The following is an 18,402-nucleotide window of genomic DNA, read 5'->3' on the forward strand; positions in this document are numbered from 1 at the left end:
GGGACCACACCTGGTGGTACTCAGGGCTTACTCTTTTTCTTTAAATTTTATTTTATTTTTATAAAGTAATTCACAATATCTGATTATATTTAATATTTTAACACCAATTCCACCACAAAACACCTTCCCACCACCATATTTTGGATGTTCCCTCCTGAACCTCAACCCTGCCCCAAAGCAGAACCAAAATAATTTATTTTGTATTGTTTGTTATGAATAAACCACTGAAAATGCTCCCCAAAAAGCTCCTTAGGGGAGAGTGTGTGAAGATTGTTGTATTTCACCCAGGGGCCCATCTCTTAAGATTACTAATATATTGTTAAGGGTTGAGACTTGTGTGTGTATATATTTATATAAATATATATCAGTAAAAAATATATTTTCCTCTAAGATTGGTTGCCTTCTACTTTAAACCCCATCAAATGTGGTGAGCTACTCTTGAAATATGAGTGGTGTGAGGTATGAGATGTTGTGCAGATGCAAATGCATCCTCGAGGTCCAGGGACAGGTTTATCATGGATGAGGTTAGGCCTGAGAGTGTGGAGAGCAGCTGTGAGCCTGACAGCGGTTGAGTTCTGGAGGTTTTCAGCTGTCGGGGCTGGGTCTCTTGGAGTAGGGAGGGACCTCACCCATCCCTCTCCGTGGTATCCTGAATGAAACAGCCTGGCACAGGTTCCGGCTGCATGGCTATGGCAGTGTTGTTCTATGCTCTCTTCGGAGAGAGAAGGACAATGAGTCTCTGGATCATGCCCGTTGATGAGATTATCTGGTTCCAGCCAGACGTGGCTTGTGGGTGTGACTGCCAAGTTGCCAGAAACGTGGGGGGACGTGAGTGCAGGTCACCCATTCTTGGTTCCATCGAGTCAGGGCTTACTTCTGGCTCTGCACTCAGGGGTCATTCATGGTGGACTCAGGGGACTATGTGGCTCCATTGATTGAACCAAGGTTGACCATGTGCAAAGCAAAGTGTATTATGGATCTGAGAGGCATTTAGACCAGGCATTCAAATGTCATCTCCACACCTATCAGTATATGTTCAACCTCTGTGTCCCTGTTTATCTTAATATGGGGACAACAGAAGTATGTACTTAAGATTACTGTGAAGGTTACATGAGTTTTACCAAGTACCAGTCATTTTGGCAGTGATTGAGGGAGGACCATATGGGATGTTGTGGATCAAACCCAGGTTGGACACATGCAAGGTATGCACCCTACTCACTGTACTATCTCTCCAGCCCAGAAAAGCAAATATTTTCATACTGACTTCTGACACCAGCATTACAACTGTGGTCAAAATGCAGAATCCCAATAATTGACCACAATCCTGCAAAATATAAACAGAAATTGGGGGTATGGTGCCACCAGCAGGTTAATCTGTACCTGTGAGGTGAGTGCATCAGCAGCCTGATGGCAATGTCAGACTTTCAGATACCCCAAAATTGCTGCTGTGCCTTTGGCCAGACCCCAAAAACTTGGGGCAAAGTTTATCAAGAAAGTAAATGGCCAAAAGTTAGGTATGTGGGAGACACACCACAAACCACCTCCGGCTCAGCTATATAATTGGAGGCATGGCCTCTCTGGTTCCTGATCAAACTACTTAATGGCCATGATCCCAGAGTCTCAGAAACGAATCTCGGAACCCAAAGGCTTTTCGCAGAAATGTGTCCTGTTCCTGCAGTAGGTTACTGCCGCTGGGCCACTCCAGGAGGGAATAGGTTTTGTGCCTTGTCCTGTTGCCCCTGGTGGCCTGGTGACCACCATCGTCCAGAGGCCACTGAACAGTCAGGTTTGGGCCTGCAGTGACGAGACACATGGGGCCTCACCACATGGGGGTGGAGCCAACTCTTTCTCCCCATCCCAACGAGACCCCGAGTCGCCGCCTACAAACAGCCTCTCTGGCTCCTGATCAAGCTGATTAATAGCCATGATACCGGAGTCTCAGAAACAAATCTTGAAACCCAGCGGCTTTTTGTAGAAATGCATCTGGACTGCATACAAGGTGGCCGCCGGCTCTGAGCTTATTGGAAAGCCAGGTACGAGCCAGCAGTGACGGGGCAACTGCAGTCTCATGGGAAAGGGGGCAGTACTGGCTCGTCCTTCACACCCTACCAAGGTCACGAGTTGCTCCCCACAAGCGGCTCTCTGGCACGGCCGTGGCTCCAGAGGCAAAAGAACTTAGTCCAGAGCCCAGCAGCTTGCAGAAGAAAAGTGAATGGACCATGCGTCAAACTACAGCGCCATGCCTCCCCAGGAGGGAAAGGTTGTTGCTCCCTTCCGCCCTTTTCCCCCCTGGCAACAAGGTGGCCACAGCCTCAGAGCTTATAGGAAAGCCATGTACGAGCCGGCGGTGATGGGGCAACTGCAGTCTCATGGGAAGGGGGGCAGTACCGGCATGTCCTTCACGCCCTACCAAGGTCACGAGTTACCCCCCACGAGAGGCTCTCCAGCACGGCCATAACATCAGACACACAGAAACCAATCTCGTAATTATCTTGCTCTTTGCAGAAATCCAAAATCATGGCTATGTGACGTTATATGATTCTCATAACCAGCTATAGAAAACAAAATATTTCACAATGCCTTTTCAGCAGTTCTGATTGTTTGGGGGGAAATTCTAAACAATAATGGTGCATCTCTTGTAGAAATAATGTATGTAATCAATGTAGAGAAGAGTTAAGTAGAAATCATCTGCCTCATAGGCATTTGGAGGGGTGGGAGAGGGGGTATACTGGGGTTCTTGGTGGTGATAAATGAGTACTGGTGAAGGGAAAGGTGTTTGATCATTGTATGACCAAGACTTAAACCTGAAAGTTTAGTAACTTTTCCCACAGTGATTCAATAAATAAATATAAAAAGAAAAAAATAAATTAATTAAGGTGGAGTTCATGCCCAATTCAATCAGCTAATCAGTGACTGTATAAATAGCAGAACTCCTACAAAAAATATAAAGAGAAATAAGGACACAACTAAAGATCAAATGTTAAGATTGACCAGGAAATGTAGCTACAATTGGAAGGGAAATGGTAAGAAGTGCTACCAACAATGTATAAGTGGGGTCAAACAGAAAGAGTTGAAGACAACACGAAGGAAGGTTCAATCTAAAGGCATGTGTTATCTCTGTACAGTAGAAACCATATGTCATCCTTCCCTGAATAGGAAAGGTCAGAAATTGGCTAAGGGACCTGATGAAGGGCACAGTGAATTCACTAAGGAAATAATGAATGAGGAAAGTGGCAGAGGACACAGATGCAGCTCAGGATCTCACTGCACACACTCGCTAAGTAGAAAGAAACACAAGACGCATTTTATAAAGCATTTATTTTTTATTTATTGAAAATGTCCATTTTAAAAGTCTTCAAAATAAAAACGAGTTAGAAAATTTGAGCTCGTGTTAAGAAGGGACATGACAGAAGAACTCACGGTTCGCTAAGGGCAGAGGAACCCACTAACAGAGGATTGTAAACAACACAACTATGGAGACGCTGCTCTTAGGTTAACATGGCTTCGTTTCCTTTATATTATTGTTTAGTGTGTGAGCGTGAATGCCACTCTGCGCAAGCTTGTTTACCCAGAGAATCGGGGGTCTCTCATCTGATGGGTCAAGTCCCCAAAACATGCATATGTACACATCATTTGCAAAGAAAAAAAGGCCTTTCAATATTTTAAGCAATCCTATACCTTATCAACTAAAGTATTTTTATCATCATAAAAATGATGCCTAGGAATATAGTCTGCACAGATAGCAAGCTACTGAATAACCACAGATAGGGCAGAGGCTACGATCTGTGTAGTTTATAAATTTGTAAGTGGAGGACGGCCTATCTGACGCTGTGCTTTAAACAACACAGCAGCCATTCCTCAACTCTTCACTCCCCAGCTTCCACACACAGCCGAGGCAGGTTGGGCTGATGGTGAACTGCAGGAATAGTCCATTTCATGTGGATGGTGTCACTTCTGACATGCATGAAGCAGTCAACAGCCCCGTACCATGTATCTACAGGAACTTAAGAACCCCAGAACTAGAAAGAAAAAAGGGCTTCTCAGCAAGCTGGGAGATTCAAGCTTTAAGTTTTGTTTCTAAAACACCTGCAAAAATCTGTATTTACAGGCACTCATCAAAGGCATCTGAAGACAACTTCATGAAGTCTACCGGCCCTTTCCCTCTCTTTTCAATAATCTGCTGGCCAAATTTCATCTGTTTTTCAGAGAGGGATGGCTTGCATTGCTTTGGGCTAATTTTCAACTTGCCAAATTTAGGTGTGTCAGACCCTTCTGGGACTCTCCTAATCCTGCTTTTTCACAGTTGTAATTTCTGAAATACAAAGGTGATGGTTTGATTTGGTGAGTGACTCGAGTAAGATCAGTTCTGGTAATCACCCTTAACTAGTAAAGGGCACACAGCTATCCGGGCACCCTTTCTATCTGTGTATACAAATTGAACAGCTCACTTCTGCATGGAATGCAGAAAGAGGATGCTTACCACACGTAAGGGAGAGTAGCCAGGAGAATCAGGAGGCTGTGGGTAGCAGTGCCTTCCCAATGCAGAGTGCTTTGAAGGAATAGTCACAATTTGAATAATTGGTATAAATAAAGTAACTGCTCAGTCTATATTTTTAAGAGTCAGCCAAGCACACACTTACTAGTTTACACACTGCTTGGTATGGTTGGCTTAAAGCACTGGGGAAGCAGAACACTTACACATGAGGCAGAAGGTGAGGGAAAGAGCTCATCATGCACTGAGAACATATGGTCATCTCTGCTGCCCAAGACGGGTCTGTCAGTGCAATTTGCTCGTGGGTTTGGTGTCCATAGGGAAGACCAGAGCTTCTGCCCCACAGAGTTAAATGGAAATGGATACAAAAGGAATGAGGGTGCTACTGCTTTCTTGGTCTTAAAGACAACATAAGGCAGTGATTTTGTAAAAGGTGTCACTGAGGGATGGCGTGTGGTGGTCTAGGGAAGGGCAGCAGGAATATCGGGCAAAAGAATTTGCCTTTCATGCTACTCTAGTCATTGCTCAAAAAAAAAAGATTGCCTTCAGTACGTTAGGTACTGAGGGACTTCTGGGTACAGAAAAAGGTTGGGGAAAAGTCAAATTCACATTTAATCAGCCATGGCCAGCTGCTTTGGGAGAGCAGCCAGTCCAACAAGAGTGACCCGAGAGGAATGGCTGTGGCAAAGGCACTGTGAATTAAAGGCCCATGGGAAGACCATCAAAGCCATTTGCCTGCATTCACTTTCCTTTCCTCATTGAACGGAACAGTCTGTTGGACAACTTCTACCAACACTGCTTGCTTTTACCCCTGGGGAAAACCAACCAATAACTAATCAACAATACTCAAGCAAACTGTATGTGAAAGAGAGCGCGCGAGAGAGAAGAGAAGAACCAAAGAAGTGAGCAAACTGAGTCAAATCAATCAGCTGGACATTTCATTATGACCTGAAGACACTCCGTCTTGGAGTGCAGTGATGGTTATGGAATAATGGAGGTCTTGCCGCCAGATTCAGAACGACCACACTCATCAGTTTGCTTCAACAGCCTCCGAACCAGTTTCTCTAGGTCCTTTCTTGATTTCAATTCTTCTTCCAGGCACTGCTTCATTCTCTTATTCTCCTATGATGAGGAAGTATACTGGATATTACCAAATGAGGAAAAATACTATCATCTGATTGGCATCACTGTGCTTGGGGCTTACTCCTGGCTCTGCACTCAGCGATTGCTAGGTAGATTCTGCTCATCCTCTTGTTAGCCTTCACTATATAATATATATATAATATTTGTTTTATTTTGTTTTATTTTATTGGCTTTTGAGGTTACACCTGGTGATGCTCAGTGATTACACCTGAATCTGTCCTCAGAAATTACAAATGACGGTGCTCAGGGGATCATATGGGATGCTGCAGATTGAACCTGGGTCAGCCGCATGCAAGGCAAATGTCCTACCCTCTGTGCTATCTCTCAGGCCCCTTGACTATATTTTCTTTCCCCAAGTCTTTTCCCTCAGTTTCTAAGACTACATCCAGACAAGATTCTTGGTTCTTCCTATTATCCTCTCTCTAATCAACCCTTTGCAAGCTTCTTCCCTTTTTAAAGTGTTTTTTTAAAAATTATTTGTAATTGAATCAATGTGATATACACAGTTATAAAGTTGTTCACGATTGAGTTTCAGTCATACAATGCTCCAACACCTGTCTGTTCCCTAGTGCATATGTCCCAATCTCTCTCTCTCTCGCTCTCTCCCTGTCCTTTTGGGCATTATGGTTTGCAATACAGCTACTGAAAAGTTGTCATGAATATTACTTTACTTACTTTTAGCACTTAGTTCTTGCGCAGAGTGATCATTTCCAACTATTATTGTCATAGTGGTCCCTTCTCTACCCTAACTACCCTCTGCCCACTACATACTTGTGGCAGGCTTCTAACTGTGGGCCAGGCTTCTAGCCCCTGTTTTTTTCTGTCCTTGGCTATTAGTCTCATAATATGTTTTTACACATCTACACAATAGAATACTATGCAGCCACCAGGAAAAAATAAAGTCATGAAATGTTCTTATAAATGGATGGACATGGAGAGTATCATGCTAAGTGAAATGGGTCAGAAGGAGAGAGAGACATAGAATGACCACACTCATTTGTGGGAGGTAAAAAAAAACATAGTATAGGTTTGTTCTGTGCCACACCTGGCTGTGCTCGGGGAAAAGTCCTGGCTCTGCACTCAGGGATCACTCCTGGTGGGTTTTGGGGGTCATTTGTGATGCCCGAGATCGAACCCAGGTTAGTATGTTTAAGACAACCACCCTACCCGCTGTACTATCGCTCTGCTTCCAAGCTTCCTTCCTGTAAGTTTTCTCTAAGGTTCTTGTCATCTTCTAATTCAACACCTTTTTTGTTTAGTGTCTCTTCTCTTTCAACTATAGTATATAACATTGATCACTTGATATTTTGATATTTATGCCCATATTATGCTCATACCTTAAAAAATAGAATATTTGGATCAGCTCCTGACATTGCTTTATGTTCTGAGGTTGCTCTTGCAGTTCTCAAGGGATCACCCCATGTTGGAGATTAAACCTGAGCCTCCCACACACATATGCACATCCCACTGAACTATCTCTCTTGCCACTTTAAAATATATTTTGGAGAGAGGGCAGGGTGAGGATGGACAAAAGGACAAAGAGACTTCCCATGACAGCGACACAAAGAATGTAAAAAAAAAACTTAATTAAACACAGATGTCATGAGGACCTCACTGAGAACCCAGTCACTTCCTCTGGGTTTGCCTCTGTGGAAAACAGGACTGCAGCTGATTTCAGACATAAGGATGTATCCCCAGGGAGCAGGTATGGGAAAAGCACAGACAGAGCTTGCAACTGTGCTTCAAGAAAAGGGACAGGTGAGCCAAAATTTGGTACCAGTTGGGGACCACAGAGCTCATTGGTCTGGAGTGCATTCTTTGAATGTAGGTGCTTTGGGGTTGATATTTTGATTGATTTGGTTGATTTGATTTGATTGATATTTTGGTTGATATTTTGGTTGATCACAATGTGATCCCCTGAATACCTCTCAGAGGAGCCTAAGCACTGAGAAAAATGTATCACTTGAGCACTGCTGGGTATGTCCCCAACTTCCCTGGAAAAAAGTGCCAGACTTAAAACTCTACTCTAACAAAATCTGAGACAAGCTGAAAAGCTAGCAAGACATTTATAGCCCTAATCAGCCTCCTACAAATTGGCACCAAAGCCATTTGGAGCAGGAAACAGGCCAAGGGCAACTTTGACTCTTTTAAGTTAAAGGCAAAGGAAGCATGAGGGGGCAGACCAAAGAGAGAAAAGGAGAGGAAGAAAGAGGAAGGGAGGAAGGGGATGGGAGGGGTAGGGAGGAGAGGAGAGAAGAGAAAAAGGAAAGGAGAGGAAAGGAAAGAAAAGGAAGAGGAGAGGAGATAAAGGGGAAGAGAGAAAAAGGAAGGAGAAGGAAGGGGAGGAGAAGAGAGGAGAGGGGAGGAGAGGACAGAGATGGGGAGGAGAGGAGAGGAGGGAAGAGGAGGGGAGGGGACTAGTATTGACTAGTCCAGCTTTTTAGCAAGATAATATGGTCATTTCTCAGAAGACTAGGAAATGAACTTCCATATGACCCCGTAATTCCACTCCTTGGAATGTACTACAAGGACCCCAAAAAACAATGCAGAGGAAAAACCTCTGCACTCCTGTGTTCATTGCACTGCACACACTAATCACAATGGTCAAAATCTAGAAACAACCCAAGTGCACAAGAACAGATGGCCAAGAAGGAATGTAGTTTAAAGAAACTATGGTACATATACACAGCGAAATACTAATTAGAAATAAGAAACATGCAATCTGTTGCTACATGGATGAATCTATAGAGTATCATGCTGAGTGAAGTTAGAGGGAGCGGAAAAGACATAGAATGATCTCTCTTGTATGTGTGATATAAAGTAAACTTGTGAGGGAATAATAAATGTCCAAAGGCAATAGAAATGAAGAACAGAAGAACTGGTCTTCAGTTGGAAACTTGTCACTGGGGTAAGCGTAGCACTGTAGCACTGTCCCACTATTGTCCCGTTGGTCAACGATTTGCTCGAGCGGGCATCAGTAATGTCTCCATTGTGAGACTTGTTACTGTTTTTGGCATATCGAATACGCCATGGGAGCTTGCCAGGCTCTGCCATGCAGGCGGGATACTCTCGGTAGCTTGCCAGGCTCTCTGAAAGAGATGGAGGAATCGAACCCAGGTCGGCTGCGTGCAAGGTAAATGCCCTACCCACTGTGCTATCACTCCAGGATAAACTAGGGAAGGGAACACTAAGACCATGGTGGAGGGGGAAAGTGTCTGCCATATAGGCAGGCAGGGGGACAGGAAATCTGGGGACACTGGTGGAGAAAAATGGTGAAGGTATAGTGATGAAACATTGTATGCTTGAAACTTAATAATGAATAACTTTGTAACTGTAATTTATATTGATTACAATTAAAAAGAGAAATAACTATAAAAATGAAGACAATGGGGCTGGAGTGAAATCACAGCGGGTAGTGTTTGCCTTGCACGTGGCCAACCAGGGTTCGATTCCCAGCATCTCATATGGTCCCCTGAGCACCTCCAGGAGTAATTCCTGAGTGCAGAGCCAGGAGTAACCACTGTGCTTTGCCGAAAAAAGAAAAAAATGTGGCCCAAAAAGAAAAAAAATGAAGACAACATAAAATATTTATGGGATAGTATATAGTATTAAAAGAATCAACATTCAGATCATAGGGGTTTCAGAATGAGAATAAAAAGAGACAGGGAATGGGAAAAATTATTTACTCAATACCTATCTGACAAGGGGTTAAAATCCAAGATATATAAGGCACTGGTAGAACTTTAAAAGAAAAAATTCAATCCAATAAGAAAATTGGGAGAAGGAATGAAGAGGAATTTCCTTAAAGAAGAAATACAAATGGCCAAAAGGCACATGAAAAAGTGCTGTACGTCACTAATTATCAGGGAGATGCAAATCAAAACAACAATAAAATATCATCTCATGCCACAGAGACTGGCACACATCAAAAAGAACAACCAGTGCTGGTGTGGATGTGGAGAGAAAGGAACTCTCATTCATGGCTGATGGGAATGCCATTTGGTCCATCCTTTCTGGAAAGCAAAATGAAAATTTCTCAAAAACCTAGAAATTGAACTTCCATATTACCCAGTAATATTGCTCCTGGGAATATAACTTAGTGGCCCCAAAACATAATCCAGAAAATCCATCTGTACTCTTATGTTCATTGCAGCACTATTCACAATAACCAGAATCTGGGAACAACCTGAGTGCCAAAGAACAGATGAGTGAATAAAGAAACTATGGTACATCTACACAATGGAATACAATGCAGCTGTTAGGAAAAATTAAGTCATGAAATTTGATTATACATGGATGGACATAGAGAGAATCACACTAAGTGAAATGAGCCAGAGGGAAAGGGACAAAGAGAATGATTGCACTTATTTGTGGGATACAACCCCCAACCCCAAAGACCTAAAGAAAGTTAGAGACAAAGATCAGGAGGACTGGTCCATTGTAGGAAGCTCGCCACAAAGAGGAAGGGGAAGTGCAGTTAGGACAGAGGAGGGAGCACAATGATAATGATGGTTGGAAATGATCACTCTACAAAAACCCAGTGCTGAAGGGAGGTAAAGTGCTGTGCATGATACCCTTTCAGTAACAGTATTGCAAACCACGGTGCCTAAAAGGAAAATAAGAGAGAGAGACAGACAGATAGACAGAGACAGAGAGACAAAGAGAGAGAAGGAAAAGTGTGTCATAGAGGCAGGCTGCAGGGGTGGCGTGGGGGGTGTGAGTGGGAGGGAAACTGGGGACATTGGTGGCAGGAAATGTGTACTGGTATAGGAATGGGAGTTGGAACATTGTATGACTGAAAGTTGGTCATGAAAAACTTCATAACTGCTTATCTCTGGTATTTAAATAAAAACAATTTAAATGAGAACGGGAAAGAAAAGCTGGTAGAAGGGGCTGGAGCAATCGTACAGCAAGACAGGCTGCTTGTGTTGCATACAGCTGTACCAGGTTCGATCCCTGGCATCCCATATGTTCCCGTAAGCACCACCAGGCATAATTTCTGAGAGCAGAGCTGGGAGTATTCCTTGAGTATCACTAGGTGTGGTCCCCAAACAAAACAAACAAAAAACTAGTAGAAGAAATAATAGTTAAGAACTTTACTAATCTGAGGAGGGAGAAATGTACCTTAATCCAGGAATCCCAAAGAACCCCAAACAAAATAAACCCTCCAGAAAGACAAGACTTACTCTAACCAAAATGGCAGAAACCAAAGAGAGACAGATTTCTAAAAGCAGCGTGAGAGAAGCAAATCTATACATATAAAATAACCCTCTTATGACTCATATCGAATTTCTCAAATGAAACTATAAGAAGACATTGGCATAATATATTCAAAATCTTATGAGAAAAACTTTAAACCAACAAATCCTTTCTATTACCATGTAATCACTCAGATTTGAAAGACCAAGTAAAATAATTTCAAGGGTTAGTGCAACTGTACAGTGGGTAATGCGTTTGACTTGCAGCAATGTCTTGCATGTAGTAAACACTGGAGTATTCTTTGCTTCCCCACTAGTCTGAGTTTCCCCACAGTCTCTGTACTATTTGTTGCTATCTATTTGGTAACTAACAATGATTAAAAAGTGGATATACAAGGACAGTAGAAACACCAGGAGGATTGGTCCATGATTGGAAGCCTGCCTCAAGTGCTGGGGGAGAAGGCAGTTGGGATAGAGAAGGGACCACTAGGACAACGTGACAATAATAGCTGGAAATGGTCACTCTGGACAAGAAATACAGGCTGAAAATAGGTAAAGTAACAAACACGATAATCTCTCAGTACCTGTGCTGCAAGCCATAATGCCCAAAAGGAGAAAGAAAGAAAGAAAGAAAGAAAGAAAGAAAGAAAGAAAGAAAGAAAGAAAGAAAGAAAGAAAGAAAGAAAGAAAAGTGCTTCCCACAGAGGCAGACTGGGGTGGGGTGGGGTGGGATGGTGGTGGCAGGAGGGAACCTGGTGGTGGAAAATGTACACTGGTGGAGAGATGGGTGTTGGAACATTGTATGACTTAAACCCAAAAGCAGCTTTGTAATTGTGTATCTCACAGTGATTCAATAAGAAAAAGGAAATTTAATTTTTTTAATTGGGTATACAGCGGATAAGGTGCTTGCCTTGCATTCAGGTAACCGAGATGCAAACCACAGCACTTTATATTGTCTCTTGAGCACTGCAAGGAATGATCCCTGAGTGCAAAGCCAGGGGTAAACCCTGAACATTGCAAGATGTCGCACACAAAAAATTAATATCAAAATGCAAGCAGATAAAAAATAAGGAATAGCCAAAGAAACAAAGTCAAACTGCTGCTGCTGCAAAAAAAGATCTAAAATCCTCATAGCACAGCCATCAGGAAAAAGGAAGTCATGAAATTTGCCCATACATGGATGGTCATGGGTGCAGGGTATTGTGCTAAATGAAATGAGTCAGAGGGAGAGGGACTAACATAGAATGATCACACTTATTTGTGGAACATTTTTTAAAAAACTATTGTATGATAATAATGCCTAATGACAATAGAAACGAGGGCAAGAAGGACTGGTCCATGGCAAGATGTTTACCACAAGGGGAGAGAGGAAGGCAGTTAGGACAGAGAAGGGACCACTATGCCAATGATAGTTGGAAATGATAGTTCTGGAAAAGAACTGGTTGCTGAATGAAGGTAAAGGGATATGCATGATACCCTTTCAGTAACAGTACTGCAAACCACAGTGTCTAAAAGGAAAGAGAGGCGAGGGAGAGAGAGAGAGGGAGAGAGAGAGAGAAAGAGGGAGAAAGAGAGATAGAAGTGTATGCCATACAGGTAGGCTGGGGGATGAGGGTGCAGGGAAAATGGGGACATTGGTGGCAGAAAGCATACACTGGTGAAGGGACGAGTGTTGGAACATTGCGTGACTGAAACTCAATCATGAACAACTTGGTAACTGTGTATCTCACAATGATTCAATAAAAAGTTTTTAAAATTTTTTGAATTCTGTTTATATAAATAATTTATCTAAATGTCAATGGATTGAATTCAGAAGTTGAAAGGCAAAGAGTGATTGGATGGATGGATAAGTAAACAAAAGCAACATTTACTTCTTACAAGAGGCACACCTGAACTTTGTTTTTGGGTCACACAAGTTTGTTTCTCAAGTTTATTCCTGTCTCAGCACTCAGGGATCACTCTTGGAAGTGCTCGGGGGACCAGATTAGGTGTTGGGGATTGAAGCCTATTAAGCTGTGCACAAAACAAACATCCTATCTACTGTACTATCACTCTGATCCCACACTTGAACTTTTACTATAAACTCATACAAAAAGTTAAGGGTTGAAAAGGCAATCATAAGGGCTATTAGTAACATAAAAACGCAGAAACAGTCATACTTTATTCCGATAAAATAGAGCTCGAATAAAGTTATGAGAGATTGACGTTGGAAAGCATACATTGGTGCTAAGAGGTGTATTAATAAATCTTTTATAAACGTTATGTATATGCACCAAGTCTTGCAGTGATGTTCTTAAAGGAACTGCTAATAGAAGAAGTAAATTGAAGGTAATATGATAGTATTAGGAGACTTCACCATCTGAATCTAATCATTAGATAGATCAACCAGGCACAAAATCAGTAAGGAAACAATTCTTAGAGAAGGAATTCCAGTCTTGGGTGGAATGTGGAACTCTGATTAGAAGATATATATATATATATATATACATATATATATATATATATATATATATATGGCTCTCCACCCACACAAAAGCCAAGTACACGTTCTTCGGTGCATGAGGACATGATCTAGGATGTCATGCTGGATCTCAAATCAGGTATCCATAAAGTCATGAGACTACAAATCAAATCATGTCTCTTCAAATCACTATGATATAAGGGTTAGATGTAAACTGGTCAAAAGAAAAGTTGGAAAATCTGGAAACAACCCAAATGCCTGAGATCAGATGAGGCGATAAACTATAGACATATAAACAATGGAATTTCACTCAACCATAGGAAAATTCAAAGTCATACAATTTTCTGCTATGTGGATGGATCTGGCGAGTATCATACTGAATGAATTACTTAGATAGAGAGGGATAGACACAGAATGATCTTTCTCATTTGGGATATAAAGATGCATAGTAGGGGAAGAACAAATGCTCAAAGACAATAAAAAAGAAGAGCATGAGAACTGGTCTTGAGTTGGAAGCTCGCCACTTGGGAGAGGGGTATATAGGTCAGGAAGAGGTGACTTTGGAGGAGAGGTAAAGGGATATATGTGCAAAATACCCTGTGGTATTATAAACCATAGCGATAGCACAGCGGGTAGGGCATTCGCCTTACAAGCGGCCAACATGGCCGACCCGAGTTCGATTCCTCCGCCCCTCTCGGAGAGCCCGGCAAGCTACCGAGAGTATTCGATATGCCAGACACAGTAACAACAAAGTCTCCAATGGAGACGTTACTGGGCCCGCTCGAGCAAATCGACGATCAACGGGAGGGCCTTTACCTTTTACCTTTAGCTCCTAAAAGGAAAAAAAAGAGAAAAGAAAAAGAAGAAAAGGTCTCTCCACCCCCACAAAGGCAGACCTTAGAAGCAGCCTGGGGGAGGGAGAATAGGGACATTGGTGGAGAGAAGTGGACACTGATGAAGGGATTGATGTTGGAAAATTGTATGCCTAAAACTCAGTCAAAATAGTTTTGTAATTCATGGTAAAGGTAAAGGTAAAGGCCCTCCCGTTGATCGTCGATTTGCTCGAGCGGGCCCAGTAACGTCTCCATTGGAGACTTTGTTGTTACTGTGTCTGGCATATCGAATACTCTCGGTAGCTTGCCGGGCTCTCCGAGAGGGGCGGAGGAATCGAACTCGGGTCGGCCATGTTGGCCGCTTGTAAGGCGAACGCCCTACCCGCTGTGCTATCGCTCCAGCCCTGGTGGACTTAATAAATTTTAACAAGGGAATTTAATAAATTTTAACAAGGACATGGTGACTTAATAAATTTTAACAAGGGAAAAGAAAGTGTATCTCATGGTAATTCAATCTAAAAAAATACACATAATAAAAAAGGAAAAGAAAGCTGGGGCAATTTCTTAAGTGCTATTATTTCCCAAAAGCTCATTACCAGGGCTCTCCTATCTATCTACAACATTCCTCCTGCTGAGATTTCACCCCCTTAAATCTGTAAGGGGTACGTGGGATGAAGGTTCGTCTATTGCAACTTCATGCTGACAGAAGGTGCAGACTCTACCTATGCAAGGATGTGAAATGTCATACTAAGGATGAATATGGCCCAGACAATGGCTTATTGACTTTCAGAGTTGTCACAAAGAAACCAGATTAGACGAGTTTTATTTCTTTCCAGTGAAAGCCACATGTCTTTAATGTTTAGAATTTAAATAATATGAATAGAGAGATACCACCAAAGCAATGCTCATTATTTATTAATGTAGAATACACAGGAAGAAAGAGGAGAGATCACTGAGGTTACCAAGAGTGAGGAAGGGTGCAAGGATGAGGGCAGAGCAAGAAGAGGCTGACAATATGAACATTCTAAAAAATTAAAAAGCAAATAAGCAATAAAAATGTGATCTCTAGGGCTGGAGCAATAGCACAGCGGATAGAGCATTTGCCTTGCAGACGGCCAACCCGGGTTCAATTCTCAGCATCCCATATGATCCCCTGAGCACTGCTAGGAGTAATTCCTGAGTGCAGAACCAGGAGTAACCCCTGTGCATCCCCAGGTGTGACCCAAAAAGCAAAAAAAAAGTGATCTCTGTGGGGCCAGAGAGATATTACAGTGGGTAGGGCCTTGCAAGCAGCTGACCTGGGTTTGAACCCTGGCACCCTATATAGTCCCCCCGAGACTGTCAGGAGTGACTCCTGAGTACAGCACCAGGAGTGATCCCAAAACAACAAAAACAGTTATTTTTGAAATTTGATGAAATAATATACTGTATTTTTAAACTGATGTGTCTCTTAAATGTCGCAGTTGTTCTCAGAGAATACTTTCAAAAGTTAAAAAACAATGCCTGTAGTAAAGGTGAAACTGTTTTTTTAAGTACCCATTAAATGGTCATCCAATTCTCTCTGCTACTGACCTCACCTTCTCTCCTGACACTAGCATCACAGTCCCAAATGCCAACCTGCTTTTTCTACCTAGATGTGCTGCTAGCACCTCAAACTCATTATGTCTTAAACTAACCCCAGTATACTTCCCGTCACCCCCAAATCTCTCCCGTGTCCGCTGATTTCCACGAGGGGCACCGTCATATCTAACTACAGTCATGCACCACTTAATGTTGAGGTAGAAGTCAACATAGTGCCTACATGGACCTAAATGTGAGAGTCTCCTATACATCATGGCTCTGTGTGATCTGTATTTCAGTGTGTCACTAAGTGATACAAGACTGTAGATACCTAGTTAAGGACCTTTATCTTACCCCCCTGGCTTCCAATGGCAACGTCACACTATTTTTTTTTGGTCACACCTGGCAATGCACAGGGGTTACTCCTGGCTCATGCACTCAGGAATTACTCCTGGTGGTGCTCAGGGAACTATTTGGGATGCTGGGAATTGAACATGGGCCAGCCACGTGCAAGGCACGTGCTATCGCTCCAGCCCCAACTTCACACTATTTTCCATAGACTGTAAGTCTTCAGCGTGCCCCACTGGCATTTACTTTCCTTTTCTGATGTTTAAGTGGCATGACCTCTATTCAGAACTTTACCACCACTCACCCTGATATGTGTAACAACATTCTAAGTGGCCTCCCACTCTGTCCTCTCCCCACTCCAATCCATCCCTTACCCCTCACCAGGTACAGTTTGACCCTCAAGTACTAGGAGGAGAGTGCAAGATAGGCCCAGATGATATCAGCAGAGGAGCACACAAATCCTGGCTTACACTATTTCCACTTAGACTCAAAAATGAGTTATTATGTTGCTTCAGTTCCCTTGAGGATCTCCAGACAAATTATAAATAGTTTTGGGACCTTGTTGCAAACCTTTAGTGGTACCTAAAATGTCCTATGGCAAAGTCAACAAAAACCCACCTTGATAACAAGGGAACAAAAAATCCCTACTTCACCCCTTGGTTTTGGAGATTTCCTGAGAATATCAATGAGTGTGTGACCAGAAAGGGATCATGGTGCTACTATGAACTAAGAAAATGACATATTTCATCACCTGTTTCAGTTCTTTGACCTCATCCTTCAAGGCGTAAACAGTATCAACAAGGCTCCTAGAATATAAAAAGTCAAGTATTAATGGTAAACACAGAAGTATATGTTAGATGAAACATCACCCTAAGAGCATCTTTATAAAAATAGATCCTGAACAGTACAGGGCTTTCAAGCTAATTGGGAGAGACACTGCTTAAAATGGTTCGCATGCCTCTTTTGTTTACAGATACCACCACACAGACTCATTCAGATGCCCATTTACTCCATTTTGCCTGTGCCACTTGCTTTCTGGCTTGGGTAAGGTTCAAAGTCTGAGACAAAATCTTCTGCCCTCGGGGTTGGAGTGATAGTACAGTGGATAGGACATTTGCCTTGCATGCAAAAGACCTGGGTTCAATCCCTGACATCCCATATGGTCCTTCAAGCAAGACCCAGAGTGATTCCTGAGTGCAGAGCCAGAAGTATCCCTGAAGATCACCGGATGTGACTCAAAAAAAACAAAACAAACAAACAAAAACCCAAAGCCGTCTGCACATATTTTTAATTGAGGAATTGTTGAATTGTATGGATGAGTTCTTTAGAGTATCTGGAGACTAACCATTGTTGGATTAACATTTGCAAATGCATTTCACCATTCTCCCTTTCAACCATCTGCCGTAACATTTTACTGATAGTTTCTTTCACTGCATAGCACTTTTGCTTGTTGCTGTCTTGCTTATTTTTGCCTTTGTTTCTCTTACCATTAGTATTGAATCCACCAAGACATCATCAAGGCCGATGCTAAGTTGGTGGATGCCAGAAAGGAACGGGTTTGGGACTGGGATGAAATGGGTAAAGAGGGTGAAATGTACAGTGGTGGAAAGAAACTAGACTTTTGCTAGGGATCATGATGCTGAATTACAATGCTATAGACGTGAAACAGATTACAAACCAATGCTCCTTCAATAAAAACGCTGTTACCTCAATAAAAAACACTGAAGTATTTTTTTAAAGATTTTAAGTTGAAGCTTTGTCTTGCGGGGGGTGGGGGGTGGAATGACCATCTAGTGCATGATGAGTGATGTCACAAAATGTGCCTCTTCTATAAAACCTGTGTCCTGCAATTTCCGTTTTCACCTATCTGACTCTACACAATCTACAGGACATGAAATCAGGGACATTATTCCTGGGAGATCCTCTACATTCTTCTTCTACCTCACGAAAGGTTGACACACCAGCTTGCTTGTGGAAGCTCATTTCATTCTAGTGTCATCCTTGAACAAAACATTTGAAGATCGGGGTTCCAGTTTTGTTCCCACCACTCATCCGCCCTCTACCCCTAAATATCCAGTTTCCTTCTCACTTTCTCTTGATATTATTTTGTTTTGGGACCATACCCATTGATGCTCAGGAGTTAGTCCTGGCTCTGTATTCAAGGAATTCTTCCCAGCAGTGCTTTGGGGACCAGGTAGGATGTCAGGAATCAAACCCAGCTCAGCCACATACCAGGCAAACAGCCCCACCTGCTGCCCTTAGCCCTCTTGGCCCTCTCTCTCGGTATTATTGTTTCCATACACCAAGTGGGGCTAAAATCACATTCCATGGCAACCCTTGCAGTCATGGTGGGATTCATATAACCAG

General features: G+C 42.6%; 1 protein-coding gene across 4 annotated transcripts in view; it reads right to left on the minus strand.

Moving 5' to 3' along the window:
• Positions 1-3,309: 3,309 nt before the first annotated feature.
• ARHGEF6 (Rac/Cdc42 guanine nucleotide exchange factor 6) overlaps positions 3,310-18,402 on the minus strand; it is a 171,451-nt gene continuing 156,358 nt past the window's right edge. For all 4 annotated transcript variants that reach the window (XM_056130214.1, XM_056130216.1, XM_056130215.1 and 1 more), the window contains 2 exons: positions 16,787-16,841; positions 3,310-5,614 (listed from right to left, as the gene is read on the minus strand). In XM_056130214.1, the coding sequence (XP_055986189.1) occupies positions 5,474-5,614; positions 16,787-16,841 (196 nt within the window). In that variant the 3' untranslated portion in view covers positions 3,310-5,473. The remainder of the gene's footprint in view (positions 5,615-16,786; positions 16,842-18,402) is intronic.

This window comes from Sorex fumeus, unplaced genomic scaffold (assembly GCF_029834395.1).
Source record: "Sorex fumeus unplaced genomic scaffold, SorFum_2.1 ptg000075l, whole genome shotgun sequence".
Classification (NCBI taxonomy): Eukaryota; Metazoa; Chordata; class Mammalia; order Eulipotyphla; family Soricidae; genus Sorex; species Sorex fumeus.